General features: G+C 37.0%; 1 protein-coding gene across 3 annotated transcripts in view; it reads right to left on the reverse strand.

Annotated features, from left to right (window-relative positions):
• Positions 1-1,651: 1,651 nt before the first annotated feature.
• The window catches only part of C8H8orf34 (chromosome 8 C8orf34 homolog), a 480,177-nt gene continuing 457,513 nt past the window's right edge, over positions 1,652-24,315 (reverse strand). For all 3 annotated transcript variants that reach the window (XM_050800254.1, XM_050800253.1, XM_050800252.1), the window contains 2 exons: positions 4,772-4,831; positions 1,652-2,440 (listed from right to left, as the gene is read on the reverse strand). In XM_050800254.1, the coding sequence (XP_050656211.1) occupies positions 2,433-2,440; positions 4,772-4,831 (68 nt within the window). In that variant the 3' untranslated portion in view covers positions 1,652-2,432. The remainder of the gene's footprint in view (positions 2,441-4,771; positions 4,832-24,315) is intronic.

A 24,315-nucleotide genomic window follows, 5' to 3' on the forward strand; every position in this document is an offset into this window, starting at 1 on the left:
AGCAGAGATCGGTGTGTGTGTGTGTGTGTGTGTGTGTGTGTGTGTGTGTGCACGTGTGTGTCCTGCCTCATAGCCGTTGATGAAGATTTTCTCCCTGACTAAACACCAGCCAAGCTCCTCTGAGTCCTCTTCTCAACTAACCCTCAACCTTGGCCTAAAACCACAAAATGTCAGCATAAGCAATTTCATCCACCCCCATCCCCCACATTCAAAGACGTGAACAAATACTAACATGGTTTCTAACAGCTCAAGGGCATATCCTTAGGATGATGACTCCAGTGCCATAAGTTCCTGACAGAAAGCTCAGGGCTGCAAAACAATTTACTGTTTTGTACCAGCTCCAGCCAACTCCTGAATAGGGTCCCTGTCTCCCAGTCTCAGAGGGAGGGTAGGAATCTAACTTTGATAAACGCCAGTTTGCAAACCCAGATAGCTCCACCTGGACCAACCCCACTCTCTCACATTTTGTAAACGTCCACTTCCCTGATTCTGCTCGAGTCCCTGCTGTTCCCCATCCCTAGCTCCTCATCCTTCCTCTATGAGTCCTAGCCACCTCTGCACAAATCATAGTTCAGTTCAGTTCACACTGGACCTACTTCTCTATTGCAATAGTTTATGACTAATGAAAATTTGTTGGCCGGGCGCGGTGGTTCAAGCCTGTAATCCCAGCACTTTGGGAGGCCGAGACGGGCGGATCACAAGGTCAGGAGATCGAGACCATCCTGGCTAACACGGTGAAACCCCGTCTCTACTAGAAAATACAAAAACCTAGCCGGGCGAGGTGGCGGGCGTCTGTAGTCCCAGCTACTCGGGAGGCTGAGGCAGGAGAATGGCGTGAACCCAGGAGGCGGAGCTTGCAGTGAGCTGAGATCCGGGCACTGCACTCCAGTCTGGGCGACAAAGCAAGACTCTGTCTCAAAAAAAAAAAAAAAAAAAAAAAAAAAAAAAGAAAATTTGTCTTTACCACTTCCCTTGTGCCTGGTTTTCTTTATCTTTGACAGCACCTTCAGCAATACACATTCTGATATCCTGGGGGATCTGACTCTTGAGGCTGATGAGGCACTTAGTAGGATGACTATTCCCAGGAGAAGCTCAGTGAGCAAGAGGAGGATGAAAACCAACCAGGCAGTGGTTGGAGGAAAGTGCAGCTCAGATGAAAGCATTAGGGGTGACATATTTTAAAGAAAGAATATTTCTAATAGAAAAAGCATTTGGATCCTCAGTTAAACATTTTTGAAGAAATATTCCTCATGGCAAGGAGTTTTAAATAGAAGAATGTTCTGGTCCCCTAAACCTACTTTCTTGCCTTCTCTCCTTTCTGATGAAAAAATTTACTGTTTCTAAAACTTCCTTTTTTTCTACCTATAAAACATAACACTTTTATAAAAATGTGTCACATGAGTTTCTATACACAAGAAAATGTTAATGTAAGAAAGATTGTTACATTATTTGATTTAGGGAATTGACTTAATTTTTACAATCTGAATTTTTAAAAATTCTTTATCCATGTTCTGGCCTTTAACATTTGTTTCCTTGATATAGTTCCTTGTTATATAGTTTTGTAATTTAAGTTTATGAAAGCTTAAATTACTTTAAAGCATAAAAGAACAGAAAGCAAACTTAGATTAAGACAAATAAAATAAAACAGACAGTAGAGATATCAATAGATTTACTTAGATCCATTCACTTAGCATCAATGCATAACACATTCCAAAAGCGAGCATATATTAAATTTAAAATGGATCATCTTAATTGGATTCAATAATTGCATAAATGGTCAAACGATTTTCATTTTCTATGTTTTGGGCCATGCATTTCATTCCTTATTGGTTTGCTTTATTGAATTAACATAACAATTATTCGTTTTAATAGGAATGGAGAAAATAATCATGAGAAAGAGCAGTGGCGGAGCATATACTTCTTACTGCTGCTGCACACAACATATATGGCAGGTGATAATACCAAACAGCTGACTTCTGCAGAGACCTAAATGGCACATCTTGGCACATGTGGATAAGTATAATGTTTAGTAATCTAAAAAATGAGAAAATATTATAAAAATAGAAGAAGTAGAAAACCCTAGACAAGTTAAAATACAGAAAAATTTTAAGCAAAGTTATTTGAATCAGGCAATATTTAATATATCAAATATTAATCTTAATAACTATGTATAAAGTAATCTAAATCCAGGACACTAACCATGTCAAAAGGCAGCTGGCCTCCTGACCACCTCACAATCCTTTGCCAGGATTAGTGTTCTCTGATTACATACTTGGGCACCCCCTGGTTACAATAGTACTTGTTTATTATTGAGATTATAAAAATAACCATTCTCTAAATGATTACACATAGTAAATAAAATTAGAACTATACATAAGGATTTGAATAACTGCAATTTCTTTAAGGACCACTTGCAACTTCTTCTGTCTGTTTCACAAACCTGCAGAGGAGAAATGAGACAGAAGAAAATGTGCTTAATAACATGTTTACATTATAGCATATTAAAAAAGAAAAATTGCGATTTTAATGCTTTCCTCTATTGCAATGAACTTTTACAAGGATATTGACATTAGAATACTACCTCTATTAATCATATTTGCAGCCTATATATCAATTTCTGATATCTGTATAAAATTCTAATCACATTAGATGGTGATATGGCTAGGCTTTGTGTCCTCACCCGAATCTCGTGTTGAATTACAATCCCCATAATCTCAAGGGAGATGCCAGGTGGAGGTAATTGAATCATGGGTACGATTTCCCCCATGCTGTTCTTGAGATAGTGAGTTCTCACGAGATCTGATGGTTTTATAAGGGGTCCCTCCCCATTCACTTGGCACTTCTCCTTCCTGCTGCCTTGTGAAGAAGGTGCCTTGCCTCCCTTTTGCCTTCTGCCATGATTGTAAGTTTCCTGAGGTCTCCCAGCCATGCTGAACTGTGAGGCACTTACATCTCTTTTCTTTATAAATTACCCAGTCTCGGGTATGTCTTTATAGCAGTGTGAAAACAGACTAATGCAAATGGCAAGGGAAATAGTCATGTTTCTAGAATATTTTACATGATTTTTCTGCTTTGTGTCATAGTTATATTTAATGTTTTTGATTCGCCAATGTAGACCATAAACATTTTGAAGGAAGACCTTCAATCTCCATCTTACTCACAGGACCTGAAATAATGCTTTGTGTGTGGCATTTGCTCAGTAAATATTTATTTGATGCAAGAGAGGGAGAAAAGTTAGAGAGGAAGAGAAAGAGAGGGAGAGTCTGGTTGTTTTTGCACACACTTTTTGTTTATCTGGAATGCTTTACTTATTCCAACCAACCCCAGCTAACTCTTTTATCAACTGCATCTTTCTTTCCTTTAGGCCTCACCCTTAGACATTACTTTCTCTTGACCCTTTGACTACTAGTCAAGACAGAACTCTCCTGATGTGCATACTTATCCTCATACTTCTATAATCACCATCAGCAGCATTTTTCTATAAATAGCTATTCACTGTGTGTCTTCTCCACAATTTAGTAAGTTCCATGATGAGAAAACCTATGATTGGTGCTGTATCATCCATGATAATGACATGTGCTATTCTCTGACAGTAGTTACTGATCTATTATAGGTTTTAAATATGAATCACATGAGTGACAATTTACTTGGTTAGAGCTCTTGAACTGAACAGCAGTATGCCTGTACATCATACAAAGTGCACTTGACGGGCTGAGGAAGAGAACCACATGATAGTTCTGTACCTATATCCTTAATATATATCTCATCCTTCATAATGAATTCATAGCTTTCTAATGTACAGATTGCTATAATTTTTCTAATCAATCTCTTTTTTTGGTTATTAGGTTGTTTCTATTTTTTACATGCTTTCCATGTTTTCTTGTAAAACATGTTTCATGCTTTATTATAAAACATATGGCAATGAACATAATATTCTGATAGCTATATCATAGTACATTGAAGAAATTATTTATTCAGGTAATGCCCTAATGCAGAATTATTGAGTCAAGAGCAATTACAGCAGAGCAAAATTAAACAAGCAGACAAGGGTAACAGTAAACTCCCTATTATTCAAGGTGTTTATGTAGAGTCTGGGTACTGCAGGGGTACTGGCAGGGGTACTGGCAGGGTTACTGCAGAGAATAGGCGAGCATTAGTTAGGGAAGGAGTGGTTGGTTCTAAATTCTTTCCAGTTTGATATTCTGTGATTATATGAGAGGTAAGGACAAGCTCAACACCTTTGCTTTTCTCTGGAAAATACTTAAGAGATGACAAAGTGATTTATTTTTTATCTTTGTATATCCAGTTCATAAAATAGCCTCATATTCATGGACATGAAATTGTTCTGAGATCCTATAACTGCAGGGGATATATAATAGCATCATAGAGTCCATGGCCTGTATGTGGGAGAATATGTTTTTCAGCCCATATATATCTAGAAGATACTATTTTTTCCTGCCGAGGAGAAAGGGTTTAAAATCCCCATCCTCCCACCTTAGCAAGGGAGAATGCAGACTAAATGAGAACTCCAAAACCTATAGAACACACACACACACACACACACACACACACACAGAAACACACATACACACACACACACAGAGTCTCTCTCTCTCAGGAAATCTTATAATCTTATGCAGTTACTTGGAGAAAATCCTATTCTCATTAGAGGTCATGAGGACTATGTATTTTTTTAATACAAATCCTGAGCAGTTTTAGAAGGTACCCATCATTACCTGACATTGATATTAAGTGCCCTGAGCAAACATACCAGAGTAGACCAGTGTAGGACAAGAAGAGCATGGAACGCAAAGAAGAAGATCTGCGGAACCTGCACAACGAAAGAAACAGAGATAATATGCCAGGCCAGAAAAAATCATCGATTAAATACCATTCCCTAGCCCTTTAACCAATTTCTAGTGAAGATTAATTGAAATTAATATCAAAACTATAGTTATAGTATGTAGTGTCCTGCAATTCTAAATTTTAACTGCTTAGTAGTGTGTATACCCTCATTCCATTATTCAGTCATTTTCCACTTAACCTCTGGTAATTTTTCCAATAAAATCTAAGGCAAAATGCCCCTCCAGGTAGTGTTCTGGATATGCATATAGTCTGTGTGAAGATCCCATAAGAATTGCAGTCATAATTGTGATGCCCAGTGTGGGTTAGGCAGGAAAGCCATGGTCTGCTCTGCAGACTGCTCCCCTAACACAGCTTATTCAGCCCCAGGCAGGTACATGCTACTTATTGTGATGCTACAAAATTATAAATTACTATCGTATTATCAAGCTATATGATTTCATGAGGTAGTATATATATGTGTGTGTGTCTGTGTATGTGTATATGTGTATATATATGTGTGTACACATATATATGCAAACACACTATATTGTCTGGTTCATAGCATTATAGGCTAAATGTGATTCCTCTGAACCCAGCCCTGAGGCAGAAGAATATAAGACTATCTTTGAAGGAAGGAAAAAGTAATGCCTAGTGGGGAAATGGGGCTTGACTATTCTAGTTCAAAAGAGTGGCAAAATAAAACAGAGGGTGAAAGCAGATGAAATAAGAAAGATAAGCAATTCCACTTGTCTGGAAAAGAATGGAAATAGATGAAGTTCAAATTTTCCACAGCATCTCTTGGAACACTAGCCCTACAAGATGTTAATCTAGATGATTCACAAACAAATGGTTATTGGTCAAATAATTTTGGACAACATCATACTATATCTGATTTTTTGAGGATCAAAATATACAACAGCACATTAAAGATTTGTAGAAGTCCTACACTAAGGAAAATGATTTAACCTGATATTTACCAAAGTTATTTTATAACAGATTTTTATAGAACACTCACTTTTAAAAATCCTATAAAGCATTCATTGGTTAAGTGCTACTTCAACTAGAATGAAATGGCTTATTGATTTGGTTGTCATTTCATACATTCGGCAGCAAAATGGAAAAAACGCATGGATTTTATATTCAGCTAGACCTGAGTTTAAATTTTATCTTTACCCTTTCCTATATATGTCACCTCGAGGAAGTTAGCATCGCTCAGCATCCTTCACAGAGGATGGTTCTAAGCAAAACACCTTTGGAAGGATCAAGTAATCGGCATTTAACATTTTTCAGTATTAAAATTTAGATGAATAGGAACTAAAAAAATATTTGGATTGAAGGTAGAGGTTGTATATAGAAGATAGATGCTGGATACAGCTGGAGAACTTGGTGAATTGTTAGAAATCTTACACATGGGAGGGTTTGAAATAAAATAATGATCTATTTATGTTCGAGTGTTCTTTGCCACCCAAAGGTGTTAAAGGTGCTGGCAAGGGAGTGGTTGAATTCATGCTCTGTATTAGTGGTTCTTAAATTTTAGAGTGTATAAGAATCAGCCACAGGGCTTTTTAAAACACAGGTTGCTGGGCTCCAATATCAGAGTTTCTGATTCAGTAGATCTGGGATGGAGCCCAAAGAAACTGTGCTTCTACTAATTAACAAGAGATGTTGATACTGATACTGCTGGTTTGAGAACTCCACTTTGAGCATCACTGTTTCGGCGTAGCACAGACCTTAGAGTGAAGGATGAAACTAGCTGTGGTCTTACACACTTGGAGATAGACGAGTAATCATGTGTCTGGGTACCAAAACAAGACTGAAGTGCAGGTTTAGTAGAAAATGAGGAATTTTAAGGGAAGGAGGTTTGTGACAGATAGCAGATTACAGTAATGTAAGACTTTAGAGTTGGATGCTATTTCACATTTGATAAGAAAAAATATATATACAGCCTACAAGAATAACTAGATTTGAGAAGCAAGGAATTATAATGGCAGGATATTGGGTAAGTCACCCAAGTAGGAATTAAAATTTTCTGATGAAAATAGTTGTGGTAGGGAGGAAAACAGTGAGCCAGATGTAAGCATCTCACAGGAATGAAGAAAAGTGATTGGTAAGACTATAGTGACCAGGACGAGAACAGAACAACAATAAATGGTAGGAGCCTTTAAAAAAGAATTTCAGGTAGAATGTTGATGCTATCTCATGGTGCTTGGCACAGGCCAATGGAAAGAAGCAACAGTTTCCTCTGGTGGAGGCTAACAGGGACCCAGTGTTTTCTAGGAGGAACTCATTTCAAATAAGACTAAAAAAAAACATATAAAGTATTATTTTAATACCACCAAAGAACAATCAATTTGCCAATCAAGTTCCAGTCCCATAGAGCATGGTGCAAAGATCTGGAAAATATTCAACAATACAAGTGCAGGCTAAGACTTTATTTTGATGAGCATGGGGCAAAGGAGGGTGGCCAAGGATAACAGAGAATCAAAAAACAGGATTAACTGATTTCAAGTTTCTGAAATAAACTTTGTCATAAGGCTTTTCTTGCATGGAAATTACTTAGGCATTCAGCCTGGTACTGCTTCCTTCTCTTTTGAAGTAGGACTCCCCTATACTGGGGATAACCCATTATTTCCTATACTTGTGTGAATGTAAGAAATGAAGCAGCTTTGATGGGGGAAACAACAAATAAGAGAGTGGCCATCAACTCTGAAAATAAACATAATATTATGGATTAGAACACTATTTCTTCTTGAGGATAACGCCATATGCTACAAGTTTTTTCAGAGAGAAATAGCAAAACAAATCTCCTAAGGAAATGCACGACAAAGCACGTGTTGGGATTAAAGTGAATTCTATGTTGATGCACCATGTTCATTGCAACTCTGATGAACTATGTTTACTACAGAAGAACAGCACATTGAACATATGATATGTCATTGAACACATCCTGTTTTCTATCAGATATCAACAAACCACTTATTACATGCATGTATCTGTGTTTCTAGAGGTTATGACCTCCCTGAATAAACAGAAGACAAAGATAGAGACTTAGGTGTGGCCACTTCTCAAGTGATCTTTAAAAGTTACGTAGCCAATTTGAACTAAATTTATTCATTTATTCATTCATGAAGTTGATTCACTAAATATTTGTTAAGTAAAAAAATTATGAATGCATAAACATCTATTAAGTATTTGTTGAACATTTACAATGAAAAATAGGGATTTTAAGATTAAACTTTTCTTAATAGGCTAATTTTTTATAATTAGGTAGAAGCGATGTATAAACTATAAAGCCTTATATAAGTGGTAGAAGCTTAAAAAACTTTTTTAAAGTTTTAAAATGGATAATCCCGTGTGTCCTAATATGGAAGAGAAAGTCACATATAATTTATGTCTAAGAACACAAGGAAAAGCTATGTTTTTGGTCTGAAGAATGTTTAATTATACTAAAGATGATATACAGTTTTGAGATACTTAGTCAACATTTCAAAACAAGTCATTTTGAAGAAATTTGGCAGCATGCTTTGAGCAGTTGTTGTACTTTTAATAGCTTACCATGGGATTGAAAACATACTTAATGTAATTACTAGATGCTATTTATTTTATTCTGTCAAAATTCTAATTTTTATGTTTATCATATATGGCTCCCTTAATTTTCTGGATGACTTTGCTTGTAGATAATAATTTGGAACACTGTAAATATAACAAAATCAAGTTGAAGTTTCTATTAAAAGCAGATTTTCTACTCAAATGTATTACTGCTTCAGTTTCTTTATAAGTTGTTTTCCCTTATTTTCTTATTTTATAGTGTTTTCTTTACGTTAAAACTATTTCAGTGTAGAGTGAGATCATTCCTCTCTTGATGTTATCTTTACACACATCCCTCCCACCCTGAAAGGTTTATTTAGCTTTTAGGGACACAGTGAAATTTCGGAGTAGAGGATATGGTCTTGGGCTAGATTTGAACTTAAATTGCACTTACTAATTCTGTATTCTTGGGAAAACATATTTAACAAATCTGAGTTTGTAAAATCATATTAATAATGCCCATATAATAAATTGTCACAAGGATTAAATAAGATACCACTACATGGCACATAAGAATCAAAATTTAATACATGTTAGTTCTGTCCCATTTCCTCCTCCTTCAGAAATGCATTTGTTTCTGTATAAGCCTTAAAATGTCAATGGCTCATAACAGGCTTTAAGGAGAAATGGAATGCTATAATTCTAAATACCTCCCGAAAAGAGATTTGGTGGATCTATTTAATGTTAGTGATTGCAGCAGCAGACCATCTGGAGCAGCTGCTGTGAAGACGCCAGCTGTAGCAGGGGAGGTGTGACCAGGGATCTGCACTCCATGGAGCCGGTGGAAGCTGGGAAAAGGTGGAAGCTGCCTGTGTCTGAGTTGGCAGGTGGTAGCCCCACCCAAAGGGCACAAGTGCAGCTGCCCAGTCACGGCTTTGGACCCAGGCATCCCTGTGCTCTTGGGGGCCCAGCAAGACCACCTGCCTCTGCAGGCTCAGAAGTGACTGCTCCCACTGCCTGGCCTCTCCCCGACTCCTGATGCCCACTCCAATCTCGGAGCAAAGTTGTGGCTCAGTTCGGACACTGTCACAACCCAACTGGGTGTGCATGCACTTGGGGCAGTGCTGACATGCAAGCCCCCTGCTGCCTCAGCCCCCTCCAGGCTTTGAGCACCCACAAGCACGGGAGAGGGGCTGAGGGAGTGCTGAGGGCAGTTCAGTGAGGGTCTACAGGCGCCCTATGGCACAAACAATCTGAGTGCCATGGGCACCATGAATGGCAGGTTGATGGTGGTAGGAGGTAAACATGCTCCAGGGCAGAAAGGGGTGAGTCCCCAGTAAAGTCCTACTTTCAAGCTGTGGATGAACTGAAGCCTGGGGGCTGGGCTGCCAGTTCCGCAGACCAGAGTGAGAACTTACGATGTTTCTCCTGGGCCCACCCACGGACCAGTCAGTACACACTTCCTCCCCTCTGAAGCCCATAAAAACCTGGACTCAGCCAGACTGGGTCAAATGTGGAACTACCTGTCCGTGGAGAGGAGCTACCCACTGTGGGTCTCCTCTCAGGTGAGAGCTGAGCAGATATCAGGATGACCTGCCTGCAGAAAGGAGCTACCCAGTTGGAGTCACTGGAGAGCTGTCCTGTCACTCCATAAAGCACTTCTTGACCTTACTCACCCTCCAGTTGTATGCGTACCTCATTCTTCCTGGATGCAGGACAAGAACTTTCAACCCCCAGATAGCAGGACTGAAAGAACTATAACACAAATGGGGTTGAAACATGCCCCTCACTCACCACCGTGTGGGCTATGAGAAGGAGAGAAGAGCTGTGGCCCTGCAGGGACCCCAGACCTAGGAGCTCCCTGAGTCAGGGCTTTGACACCCTCTTTGGGGCTCTGTGGTTCCTGGCATCTCCAAACTTACAGGCACCACCACATTCTTCAGTGTCAACAGCAGAAGCTGCTTGTGGTATGCCTAGTCCAGCTGCAGCCTCACAGGAGCCAACACCCATACTGGTGCCTGGAGCTGCCTGCCCTCCCGCAGCCAGCATGCCTGGCTGTGTGCAGCAGCCAGACCCTGTGCCTGCTCACTCATGCACCCCTTACTACTCTGTGCCTGGCCTGACCTTGACAGGCATGGAATCTGGGAGGGTAGCATGAGCCGAGCACAGCCTGCCAGGCCAAGCAGGCAGGATGAGACCAGCAGGCGCAAGCAAAACTAGGCAAAGGTACCACTGGCCACAGATGTTTCCAGCTGGTGAAGCAATACTCCAAAGATCCCCAAAGACTGACATTAGGCTATGTGTCAGTTTTCTCAATTTATTATTCAATTAGCTCTCCGTTACAATATATGCTAACTCAGTAAGAAAAAATGATTATGTCATACTTTTGGAGCTCTGGGCTTAGAGCTCTTCTTTTTAATCTTCACATGCCCTCTTTATTATGCCTACACAAGTAGTTTCTTCAGCCACCATGTCTATCCTCAGAGTACCTCCTATGAGACCATGCCAGTTAACTTCTATACTAGCTCAAACAATGGAAATACAGTATAACATCTGCTGGAGGGAATAGTTTATTCATTGGTTTTCTTCACTTAAGTCTGAAGTAGGAGGAAAAAGGAGAATGAAACACTAAGGTAGGTTGGGATCAATGATGGTATAGCTCTGCGTCCCCCAATCAGGAGCATGAAATATTTACATGGTGAAAATCCTGAGTAATGGGTTCTCTTTTTTTTTGTAGTCTCACTTGATAAATTGCTCAAGCCGGACTCCAACTCCAGCTCTCGCCTCAGCCTCTCAGTAGCTGGGACCACAAGCATGCACCACCATCGCTGGCTCCAAAACGCTTTCCTTCAGCTTGAGAGAGCACCTAAGAGCATTGCATAAGATAAATATATCACCCATGAACTCATCTAATAGAGAGGTCACTCTTTTTGCCCCAAATTAAGATTATAAAACCTTTCCCCTGTAGTGCTAAATTGTATCAGAAGCATAAATTGAATGTAGAAGCCATAGAATAATTAAGAGACACAGAAAAATGAGCTCTTGTTTCACAGGTGAAAAGAGAAATCATTTCTAGTTAGTAAGTAAAAGGCAGAAAGTATTTAGCAGAGAACCCTAGAGGAGAGCATTTGCCTTTACTCTCATGTAGTTAGTATATCCCTGATAGTTAAAATCTGACAATTGGGCAACTGTAGATGCACTTGAGTGCAAGCCGTTTCTCTGCAATTTACTAGTCTGGGACCACCAGGAAGAAGCAAGACCTTAGCTGAGTCTTCTGACTCCCAGGTTTTTTCCACTTCATGATAGCCTCCAGAAAAAGGAAATTAGCCTCCCACTGAGAAAGTTAAGTGGCGGATGTGTATGCTCAGAAGAAAAGATGAATCATTAGTAAATTATAGTGAACACTTAAGTGACTGGCAACAAAACTATATAAAGGAGTGAGACTATTATGTCAATAATTACATCAGTAAAAGTAAATAGAAACCTAATAATAAGCAAAAGACTGAAGTCCTTGTAGGAGAGCAGATAAACTAAATACAGTTGTCCCTAAGGGTTCCAAGACCCCTGTGGATGTTAAAATCCAAGCATGCTCAAGTCCCTTATAAAAAATGGCACAGTATTTGCAAATAACCTATGCATATCCTCTCATATATTTTAAATCATCTCTGCATTACTTATAATAACTAATACAGTATAAATGTTATGTGAATGTTTTTACACTTTTTTATTATTTCTTGTTTTTGAATATGTATTTTTGATCCGTGGTTGGTTGAATCTGCAGATGTAAAACCCAGTAGATACAGCAGGATGACTTCATTGCTGCTCTTTTCATAAGTAGAAACCATTTTATATGGTATATACTTAAAAGTAAAAACTTAGAACTAATATTTACCAAGCACATACTATGTTTGGCAAAACTAAAAACCATTAAAAAGTAAATATTTTCTTAGTCCATGAAAACAAAATGCAAAAATCTGAAAATTTACTGGCTCTGCCCAAATTTATTGAAATATTTTAGAGTGTAAAAATCCCTATCCAGTAACAGCAGGATAAATTATTCAGATAAAGCATTCCACTGAAAGTGCATAGAATAGCTGGATAAAATATTTTTAAAAATCTGTGTGAAGGCACCAAACATCTATCAAAGCAGTAAAGTATTAAATGGCCAATATCCCAGATAATGAAGAAATAAAGAGAAATGAGCATACAATTTGGAGACATGCTTCCTCTAAAGGTATCTACCAATTTCAGAAGAGACTCCTGAGAGGCTGAGACCCTAAAGAAGGGTTGTAAAATCCTCCCAGGCTAAAGGAAAAAAGAAAGTGTAGTTGTAATCTTACTGAGAAATGTGACCCAAATAAATTCCCTAGGTTTTAAGTTTCTAGACTGAAAGGCCACACTGGAAGATTAAGAGTAAAATGGAAATATACAGCCCTTGCAAGGAATAAAGCCCAACTTAAAATCTTTTAGATTTTTTATTTAATTCAAATAATCTCGGATTGTTAGTTTCCCTGTACCTCTGCTAGAAGCAAGATAAAATACTCTCTAGAAGAAGATAACATCACCATAGGCTTCAAATTATCTTTGCAACATATCATATATAATGCTCAACACTTAATCAAAAACAAGCAGACACACATGATGACAAGGCCATGTGTTCTAAAGCCAAGAAAAAATAACAAACAATAGAAACACCCACAGGAATCACATAATAAACTTATCAAACATGGATTTTAAAATAAACATGCTTAATAAGAAAATTAAAGATAATATCTAGAATTTTAGAAAGAGGTAGAAACTACAAATGAACTAATTAAAAATGCCAAAATAAACAAAATTACAAGTCAACTTATATATTAAACAGCAAATTTGATAGCATTAAAGAGAGAAACAAACTACATTTATTCAGAATCATACTCAGAGTTAAATGGATGGAAATATGTGAGCAGGAAGTAAGGAGAATTATTTTGCATATAGTTAGAATGTCTAGTATATGTGTAATTGAAGGCTTTGGTGATCTTAAAACATAGTCTTCAAATTCTTTTGTTTTCCCAAGTGGTAGAACCATGTCCATTGACCTTGACTATTTTAACTATGACTGCTTGACCAACAAAGATGGCCAATGTGGTGTTGTGAGTTTCCAAGCTCAGGACTTAAGGAATAGGACTTTTCCACTTCCTGTCTTTATTCTTACAATGCAGCCACAATAATGTGAAAAAGTCCAAATATTTCATGGAGAGGTCTGTATTTCCTATAGACATGAGGAAATGTCTATAGGAGAGAAATCAAGGTCTTTGGCCAGCAGCCTTGAATAAACTCTCAGCCAACAGTAACCACCAATTTACTAGACATGAGAGTTAACCATCTTGTAAGTGTATCCTCCAGTCCTACGTAAATCACTGCAGCTGACATGTCATGGAAAAGGCATGAGCCTCCATGCTGAGCCCTGCCCAAATTGCAGATATATGTACTAAATGAGTGATTATTGTTTTAGACCAATAACATTTGGGGTGATTTGTTAGGCAGCAATAGCTGAATGGAAGAGGAACCAAAACAAGACTCAAAAGAGAACAAGGCACAATCCACAACTACCAAACATATAAAAACGGTAGATTTAGAAACACTGTGATCATCCAAGTCTAATACAAAGAACCTAGGATTAAACTGAGCTTAATCACATGTAGGCTTACCATGATAAAGCTGCAAAAATAAAAGACAAATGGGAAATCTTAACATTTGAAGAAGTAATAATCTAACAGGTGACTAAAAATATTATTAGTAGTAATAATCAACAGGTAAAAATAAAATGACAGATACCATTTTATCTTCTCAACATAAAGATGAAATGGTATCTTTGAAGTGCTGAAAGAAAAAAAACTTTCTTGATTTTTAAACTCAGTGAACATATCCCTTAAAAGCAGAAACTGAGAAATTTCAGGCAAAGATAATTCACCACCAGTAATTACAAACTAAAACAAATACTTGTTTTTGTTATTTAGGCAGAACAAAGGTGATCCAATATGTAATTTCAGAGATATTGAAAAAAAAGGAATAGTGACAAGCAGAATAAAACTGGGAAAATATAAATGGATATTGGCAATATTTTAAAATAATAATAAAGCCTTATGGTGTTTTAAAATATAGAGGATTTAAATACATGCCAACACTCCTGTAAAATTCGGGATGAAGAGATACAAAGCTAAAAATGTTTTAAGTTTTACAAAGCTAAAATATAAAAGTACCAATTAACCTGAAACTTTTCCACATTAAGCAATACATTGTTGCAATCTCAAGAACAACTATCGAAATAATCTTAAAAGAGTATATAACCTTCAAGCTAAAATAGAATAAAAGAGCAATAACAAAAAAAAATATCCCAAAAAAGGCAAGAAAGAGGGAAAATGAAAACATAACATAGTGGGGAAAATAAAATATAAAGTATAAAGTAAGTTGATAATATAGTAAATTAAAAAAATAGCTATAATAATAATTATACTATGCACAAGTAGACTCAATGAGTTAAACAGAAAGGATTGCTAGAATTGATTAAACAAATAGCCTAACTACACGTTATTTTTGAAGAGAATTGTCTGATATATGTGAATACAGAAATGATGAAAAGTTAGAGAATAAAAATCATACACCATATAAACCAATTTTTAAAAAGCTGGGTTACCAATGTCATAGAATGTGGAATTTAATGCAGAATTAATTGCTAGGGATACAGGGAAATGTCTCCTAATAATAAAAAGTTCAATTCACCAGAAAGATACACTTCTAAATTTATATAGAACTAATAATATAGCACCAAAATGTATAAAGCAGGAATTGATACAAAGAGAAACAGTCAAACCCATAATCATAGCAGGAGGTGTTGACACATATCTCTTGGTAACTGATAAAACAACAGCCCCCAAAACATACAGTAAGACGATGGAATATTTGAACAACACAATCAGCCAACTATACCTAACGGACACGTAAAGAAAACTGCACTCAGCAACAGCAAAATACATTTTACCATTGTTTTCCTAGAACTTGGTGCTTCTAAATATTTGCCCAAAGCTGGCCATTTACTGGATCATTAAGGAAGTCTCAACACATTTCAAATGATTTAAACCATCCATACAGAGCTTGTTCTTTCAACAAAATAAATGCAGGATGACAATAAAGCTGGACTTAGAGGAAACATTTAAAACTTAAACCCACATATCAGAAAAAAAATGCAAGCCTGAAATTCAATGAGGCGGCCATCTACTTTGTGCCAGATATCTTCTATTTTTCTGCCAGATATAATTGTTGTCTTTAATACCAAGCTTTTTGCTTAAGGAGACTGAAGTTTGTGGTCTGTATCAACAGAACTCCCAAACTCTCTCCTTATATATAGGTTTTGCCATAAGGAGCCTCAGCTAAGAATGAAGGAATGGAAGAGAGTAAAAATTGAGGGTATTTATTCTGCCTGAATCCTTCATCTTAATCTAGTTTTTCTTTTGTTGTTGTTGTTTTGTTTTTTTGTTTTGAGGCCGAGTCTCACTCTGTAGCCCAGGCTGGAGTGTGGTGGCGCAGTCTCGGCTCACTGCAAGCTCTGCCTCCCGGGTTTATGCCATTCTCCTGCCTCAGCCTCCCGAGTAGCTGGGACTATGGGCACCTGCCACCACGTCTGGCTAAATTTTTTTGTATTTTTAGTAGAGACTGGGTTTCACTGTGTTAGCCAGGATGGTCTCGATCTCCTGATCTCGTGATCCACCTGCCTCGGCTTCCCAAAGTGCTGGGATTACAGGCGCGAGCCACCGCATCTGGCCTAGTTTGTCTTTCAATATTTATTTATTTATTTATTTATTTATTTATTTATTTATTTAGAAGCAGGGTCTTACTCTTGTCAGCCAGGCTGGAGTGCCCTGCTGCAATCACAGCTCACTGGAGCCTCGTCCTCCCAGGCTCAGGTGATCCTCTTGCCTCAGCCTCCCAAGTAGCAAGTAGCTGGGAATACAGATATGCACCTAATTTTAAAAGTATTTTTAGTAGAGAGAGGGTTTTGCCATGTTGCCCAGGCTGGTCTCAAACTCCTGGGCTCAAGCAATCTGCCTGCCTTGGCCTCTCAATTGAAGGTTATAGTTAAAGTTAATTAGATGAATTAAACCCAATTGGTTTTCTTAAATTCTATGTGCGATTAATAAAGGGGATACTTAGCTTTACCATACTGACTGATGAAAATAATATTATATTTCTTCAAGGGTATTTATAAAATTCTTGCATCTGATTTGATTCATAAAAGCATATTATTTAGTACTTAGATATTAAATCTCTAGCCAAGATGATCTGAAAAGTACAGAATAAGTAACATGCTATCTATCCTCAGGGGTATTTTATTTTAATTGAGGTGAAAATATGAGCAGTATAAAACAATTGCAAAAGTTTGAAGATGGCAGATTTGGCTCTTGTTAAGTTTCAATACATAGGGCCTTAAATGAGAAAATGACAACAAAGCTGAGGAAAATTGATTTACATCAGTGAGGATGTTTTGTTACACTGCAATTATTCTGAAACTGGACTCATTACCACTGCAGATACATTGAAGATGTTATTGATGATTTTTTTTTTAATTGTCAGTTGACAGTGAACCTTTCATGGACTACCAAACTCAATTCTCTACATAGAAATGTTTGTAATAAATGTTCATAAGCAACACAAAAATATTATTCTAAGCTATTAGAAAATCAAGAACACTTTCAACACTGCCTATTTTTTAATTTGTGAAATATAATGTGCAAAAAATACTATGAAAAGTATAATTCAGTTTAAAAAACATGACCCATTGACCACCATCTAAGTTAAGAAATATAATTCTGACAGCCCTGAAGCTCAATCATTATTACCTGCACAAAACTATTATAAATACACTTATATAGATATAAATATATAGATATATTATATTATATATATTTTATATTTTTATTTATAATAACTATTATACTATATAATAATCTATTATAAATTTATATAGATATAAATTAAAAAGGTAAGGATTTACTTGCCTTTCTGTATATTTTAACAAGGTATCAAAGCATATTGAAAAACTATTGTTTAGATTTTCCTGATTATCATAGAAATTTTGGTCTCCTTTGATTATTGTAGAAATTTTGGTCTTTTAGGTCATCCCTGACCTAAAAGAGAAATGCGTCAGTAGTTCATCAAGTATGATGTTTTCTGTAGGATTTTTGGAAATACACTTTTTTTTTAGATTAAGAAATTTTTCTTACAGTTCAAAGCCACTGAATTTTTTGTCATGATTAGATGTCAAAATTTATTGAACACTTTTTATGCATTATTGACATCATGTTTCTCATTTATTATGTTAGTGTGGCTAATTTCCTGATAAATTTTCAAAAATTGATTTGGTAATATATTTCTGTAATAAACTCAATGTAGTAGGGATGTATTATCCTTTATACGTGATAGGAATTGGTTTAGTACCAATTTGTTTAGAGTTTTTATATCTATGTTCATAAGTCAATTGGCTTATTTGGCAAAAAGTTTTTCTTTCTTATAATTCCTTTTATGTATTGGAATCGAGGTTAGCTAGTCTTATAAAATGGAATGGGAAGTGTTTCCTCTTGGATTCTATGCAAGTGTTTGCATAATATTAGAATTATTTCTTAAAAGTTTAAAAGAATTCAGGCCCCATATGGACCTGAAAATATTTGTATATGAGGTTTTTATTTTTTTTTTTATTTATTTTTATTTTTTATTTTTTTGGAGACGGAGTCTCGCTGTGTCACCCAGGCTGGAGTGTAGTGGCGCAATCTCAGCTTACTGCAACCTCCACCTCCCGGGTTCAAGCAATTCTCCTGCCTCAGCCTCCCGATTAGCTGGGATTACAGGCATGCGCCACCAAGCCCGGCTAACTTTTTTGTATTTTTAGTAGACACGGGGGTTTCACCATATTGGCCAGGCTGGTCTCGAACTCCTGACCTTGTGCTCCACCCACCTCGACCTCCCAAAGTGCTGGGATTACAGGCGTGAGCCACTGCGCCCGGTCCTTATATGAGGTTTTTAAATTATGAATTTAATTTTTTAGATATATGACTACTCAGATTTTGTATTTCCTGTGTGTCAGCTTTGGTAAATTGTATTTTCTAGAGATTTCTGTGTTACATTTGAATTTCAAGGTTTGTCTAATAAACTCTGAAAATATGTATCACTAATACATGTAAAATTGAATGCACAAATATATTCTTCATGGTATTGTTTAAAATAATTTTAGGCCAGACATGGTGGTGCATGCCTGTAACCCCAAAACTTTGGGAGGCCGATGCGGGCAGATTGCTTGAGCTCATGAGTTTGAGACCAGCCTGGGCAACATGGGGAAACCTTGTCTCCACAAAAACCACAAAAAAAATATATATATATATATCTGGCATGGTGGCATACACCTATAGTCCCAGACACTCAGGAGGCTGAGGTGAGAGGATGGTGTGAGCCCGGGAGGCAGAGGTTGCAATGAGCTGAGATCACACCACAGCTCTCCAGCCTCAGCAAGAGACAGACCTTGTCTCAAATAATAATAGTAATAAGTTTTCAATGGCATATGAGCTGTGGAAGAGTGATTAAATAAGTTATAATATGTCCAGATAATAAAATGCTATGTACTTATTTTAAAAATCATCTTACACCAGCTGGGGATGGTGGCTCATGCCTGTAATCCCAGCACTTTGGGAGGCTGAGGTGGGCAGATCACCTGAGGTCGGGAGTTCAAGACCAGCTTGACCAATATGGAGAAACCCCGTATGTGCTAAAAATACAAAATTAGGCAGGCATGGTGGTGCACATCTGTAATCCCAGCTACTCGGGAGGCTGAGGCAGGAGAATCAGTTGAACCTGGGAGGCAGAGGTTGTGGTGAGCCAAGATTGCGCCATTGCACTCCAGTCTGGGCAACAAGAATGAAACTCCATCTCAAAAAATAAATAAATAAATAATCTTACAGAGGACTATTTGACAATATGGAAAATATTTATAATATATGCTAAAGCCACTTTATAAAACTGTATATCGAATGTATATTATCATATATTATTGTATAGATGATTGTATAGATGATCTCAGGTGTGAATATGCATGTACGCACAAGCCTGTGTGAGACACAATGAACATGAGAATCATTTTTTAAAAAAATTTCTGCATTAAAAACAACAAAGTAATCACAGAAAGTATTTTGGGATGCTGAGATTGTAGGTGATTTTCATTTTACTATTTATTATTTTTCCTTATTAAATATATCTCCTTCAAATTAAAGCATCGTATTTCCTCTTTCCATTAGATAGATTCTGAGAATTACCTGAATGCCATCAGACAAAACTAATTTACCTTAAGTTCTGAATGTGAATCTTTGTGGACTTAATCCTATCGACACTATAGAGTATATTTGTGAAAGAAGCTGCTGGTTAGCAGAAAGGATTCAGACACTGTTAACATTTTTTAAATGCAGTATGACACTATGAATTGAAAACCCTTGGGCAGCTAGAGGGAAATGATTTTGGCTAATAAGAAAAACTCATTGCCTGATCAGAGGGTAAAGATAGCAACCTAAATTCTGACCGAGGTAGGGATGGAAGGTAAATGAGTGAAACAAATTGGTTGGAAAACATTCTGAAGTTGGAGAAACTATGGCAAACTGGACAGGTGTTCAGCTCAAGCTAATTCTTACTATGAGGGAAGGCAAGCCTAGTATTGCCGTATCTTCTGTTTTTCAAAGAGAGTATCTGAACTTTTTGAGATCTCCTAATTTTTAAATGTTAGATTTATTTTTGCTAAAAGGTTGTTACGGCCAAACAAAGCACATCTGCAGACACACCCAGCCCATAGGCTGGCAGTTCATAATCCCTTGTTCTTAAATATTACAATACAAAGATAAACAATCAGTGCCTTTTGAAACACCAGCCTTAGCTATCAGCTTGAGCCCCAGGAGAGGCTTTTAACAAAAGCAGTAAGTCATTCCAAAATACCAGTTTTTCTCAAAAGTTATATCTAAAATTAAGAAAGAAATCTCAGTTACAAGAGAAAATATATAAACATGGCCTCATAGACAATAAATTCCCTGAATATCCCTCCTCTGTATATGCATTTATTTTTCATCTAAAGAGGCCTAATCTGAATTCTTAATTTTGGATTCAGAACACGAACACTGAAGCAAAAAAAAAGCCGACGAACGTAGAAAGCAGTGTGCTAACTTCCGTAGAATTTTCTTTATTTCTGACCTCTGATCAACAAAGTAGCTAAAGAGCCATGAAAAGTCACTGTCATTCTTTTGGGCTTCAGTTTCCTCACTTGTAAAATTAAGAGGTTGGGTGGATATTTCTTATCTTTAAAATGTTATGAGTCAATGAGACTACCTATACAGTGAGAAGAGAGCCACATAACATTTGCGATCCATTTATAGGAAGTAGTCGTGTATACTTTGGAACTTCAAGTAAGGGCTTACTCTGAAATTAATCAAGTTTTACAGAATTAAAAATATAACCCAGAGCTACATATACTTACTGTTGTTTAGCTGATAGATTAATAACTATACTCAGTAACAGCAAAGTTTTAAAAAGCACTTTTTAAATTATTTGTTTCACCCTCCTATGAGCTAGGCTGCACTATTGGTCTATCTTTACTCTCTGACTAATAAAGAAGATAGATAGCTTTCTAAAAGAAATCCAAATTACTCTATAGTCTTTTGTGCAAATAGCATGTCTCAGGGAGGTGCTTACTCTTTGAGATGGGACTAGTGCAGAGGTAGTTTAGAACCCAATTTTCTTCTCATCAATTCACGACATATGCAAAGAACCAGACACCAGGGCCTCCTCAAGTTTTAAATTATTTGAATACAAAGCTACAGATATAAATGCTCTCATTAGAGTTCTTCACTATGCAAAGATTTCCCCACTATCTACTTAATCAATTCACATTTCTTATCCTTACAACCTGGACCCTCTCTGCTCTTCTCATGACTTAGTTTTCCAGGCATATTTCCCTCTTGCCCACTGTATCTAATGTGTCTCCCCAAACAGTATTAATTGCTATGTTTCCTGGGCCATCAAGTGTAACCAATGTTCTTCTTGTCTTTGTGCCCTTGCCCATGCTATGGTTCTTGCTTATATGACCTTCTTGTCCATCCCTGCCCTTCAAAATCTTATGCATCCCTCAGTTCAAACACCACTTGCCTCGTGAAGATCTCTCTAATCTCGTGTTTCTACTCTCAGCTCTATGATATTTCCTTCCTTTGGTTTCTTTAACATTTTATTTCTCTTAAGAAACAGTGTGCCTAATGCTTCAGATGCTTATGTACTTCTCTATAACTTGGTAGGGAAAAACATACAAGAAAGTCCAACATATGGTAGCTTCTCAATATATGTATGTTGACTTTTCAAGATCCACACATATGATTGCTTTAAGGGGGTAATCTGGCCCATAGGGTTTATGAGACTTATTGGAAAATCTTAACTAAATTCCTGGTTTGGGACAAAAATCCCAGATCTGTTTAATTTGAGAAGGTGAAGCAGGTTAATGCTTCAAAAAGAGCCAAAGAAAATCATGAAACACCTTGGCTGGTGTGAATATGCTCAAGTTCTTGCAGTGACAAAAAATATACAAAACAATCCATAGAGAAAAACAATAGGCGTTGCTTGCAGCCAGCCAATACATTTTTACTTGCGAAAGATATGCGCCATCTGATATAAGGCTGCACTGTAACCTACATCCGTCAAGGTTAAAGAATGAACTAGATTTTCTTTTATTTTGTAGTTTTAGGCCACACCTGGAGCAAATATAAGAATATTCCAAGACAAATAAAAAGTGCTTAATAAAATAATTAAAAACATGTGCCACTCCTTTACAACTCTGATTTTTAAAAATAACAAAAATTAGGGCCATGTATCCCCTATTCTACCTTTTAAAGACTTTTAACTCCATACATTGCTCCAATCCAAATAATTATGCATTGTAAAAGAATAGTTCTATCATCTCATGGTTTAAATACAGCCTTCTCTGATGCTTGTTAAGACATTTTCTGGTGACTATCGCACATGATAAAGACATGTCAATAAACAAAGTAGGTAGTCTGAAGCATGTAACCTTATATGTTGTTGAGCAACTTGACACATTTTTCCATTACACTTAATAATAGTTTATGTGGTGAGATTAAGTTTTATATGTTATTAAATGTTACCATTTAAATTTTTTTCTAGGGACTTACGAATCAATTGGACCTTTCATAATATCACAGTTTTACCACAAACATGGGGGACATTTCAAAATAGGAATAGCACACGAATGATTCAGAGGCATTTGACCTCTAGAAACTGTAAAAAAGTTATTCAGATCCAAATAATTCTCTACAACCAGTATTATGGTGAAAAATCGCAATTTGGCATTGCAATGTTTTGCTTTTACCAAATAATTAACAGTAATTGTTTTTACCTTACTTTTATATTTATCGGTTAAAGATCAATCCTAAAATATTTATGATAGTAACATAATAAATATGCAGATGTCTGATATACCTAATTTAGAGATTTATCATCTCATAAGAGTTTAGATGCCCTGAACTTTTTAGAAGCTTTAGAACTTTCTAAAGCTCATAATATATTGAAAATGAAAACATGGGATTAAAAAATTATCAAGCCTGGGAAGGTCCAGGCGGGCGTGAGCTGTGATCATGCCACTGCACACTGCACTCCAGCCTGGTCAACAGCGTGAGACTCTGTTTAAGGAAAAAAAAAAAAAAAGGCCAGGCGAGGTGGCTCACGCCTGTAATCCTAGCACTTTTCAGAGGCCAGGGCAGGTGGATCACGAGGTCAGGAGATCCAGAACATCCTGGCTAACACGGTAAAACCCCGTCTCTACTAAAAATACAAAAAATTAGCCAGGAGTGGTGGCGGGCGCCTGTAGTCCCAGCTACTGGGGAGGCTGAGGTGGGAGAATGGTGTGAACCCGGGAGGTGGAGCTTGCAGTGAGCCGAGATGGTGCCACCGCACTCCAGCCTGGGTGACAGAGCAAGACTCCATCTGAAAAAAACGAACAAACAAACAAACAAACAAAAACAGACATGGTGCTTCACACCTGTAATCCTAGTACTTTGGGAGGCCAAGGCAGGAGGATCACTTGAGCTAAAGGAGTTTGAGACCAGGCTGGGCAACATAGCAAGACCTTGTCTCTATTTAAAAGCTAAATAAATAAATAAATAAATAAATAAATAAATTTTTTAAAAAGAAGAAAAGTATCAAGATTTCTTTTGATTTTCTGAAAGAACCTACTACAGATTACTAGAAAGTTTTGTTTTTTTTTCTTTCAGAGCTCATTTTTCTAGCTATCTTCATGTATTTTTATTGTACTACTATTGTTGTTTTATTCTTAGTTGTTTCCACTGAGTGTTATGTCTTTTCTCTACAAACACTTGTGTTGTGTGAGATAACCTAGCTGACCTTTAAATAATAACAAAGCACCACTCCAAGTCCTGTCTCACTTATTTCCTGAGAAATGTATACTCAAATTTCTAGTGCCTATTTCTGATGCCACAATCCTCATGATGCCCTGACATTTGTCTGACCTAATTGGCTATTAACTCATGTTAGCCTTTACATTCCATACAGTGCACGCTTTCTGACCTACCCCTTCTATGTCTTCATTAGATAGATCAGTCTGTTAGTGCCTTATCTTGAGTCTGGTGACATATGTCTTATCTTGAGTCTGGTGACATAAATAACTCTAACACCCTAGTACCACTATCTCAAATATTGCTCAAATACAAATCTTTTGAGACTGCCTAGAAAGAAGTAATCTGAGGTTAGGTGAAGGAGAAGAAACTTTTTTTTTTTAAAGGTGAAAAACCTGGCCACATTCTGGGTGGCCAATGGAATATGGTAGCTCCACTTATTGTACTAAGCTCTTCTGCTCTCAAG

The sequence above is a fragment of the Macaca thibetana genome, chromosome 8 (genome assembly GCF_024542745.1).
Source record: "Macaca thibetana thibetana isolate TM-01 chromosome 8, ASM2454274v1, whole genome shotgun sequence".
NCBI classification, from domain to species: domain Eukaryota; kingdom Metazoa; phylum Chordata; class Mammalia; order Primates; family Cercopithecidae; genus Macaca; species Macaca thibetana.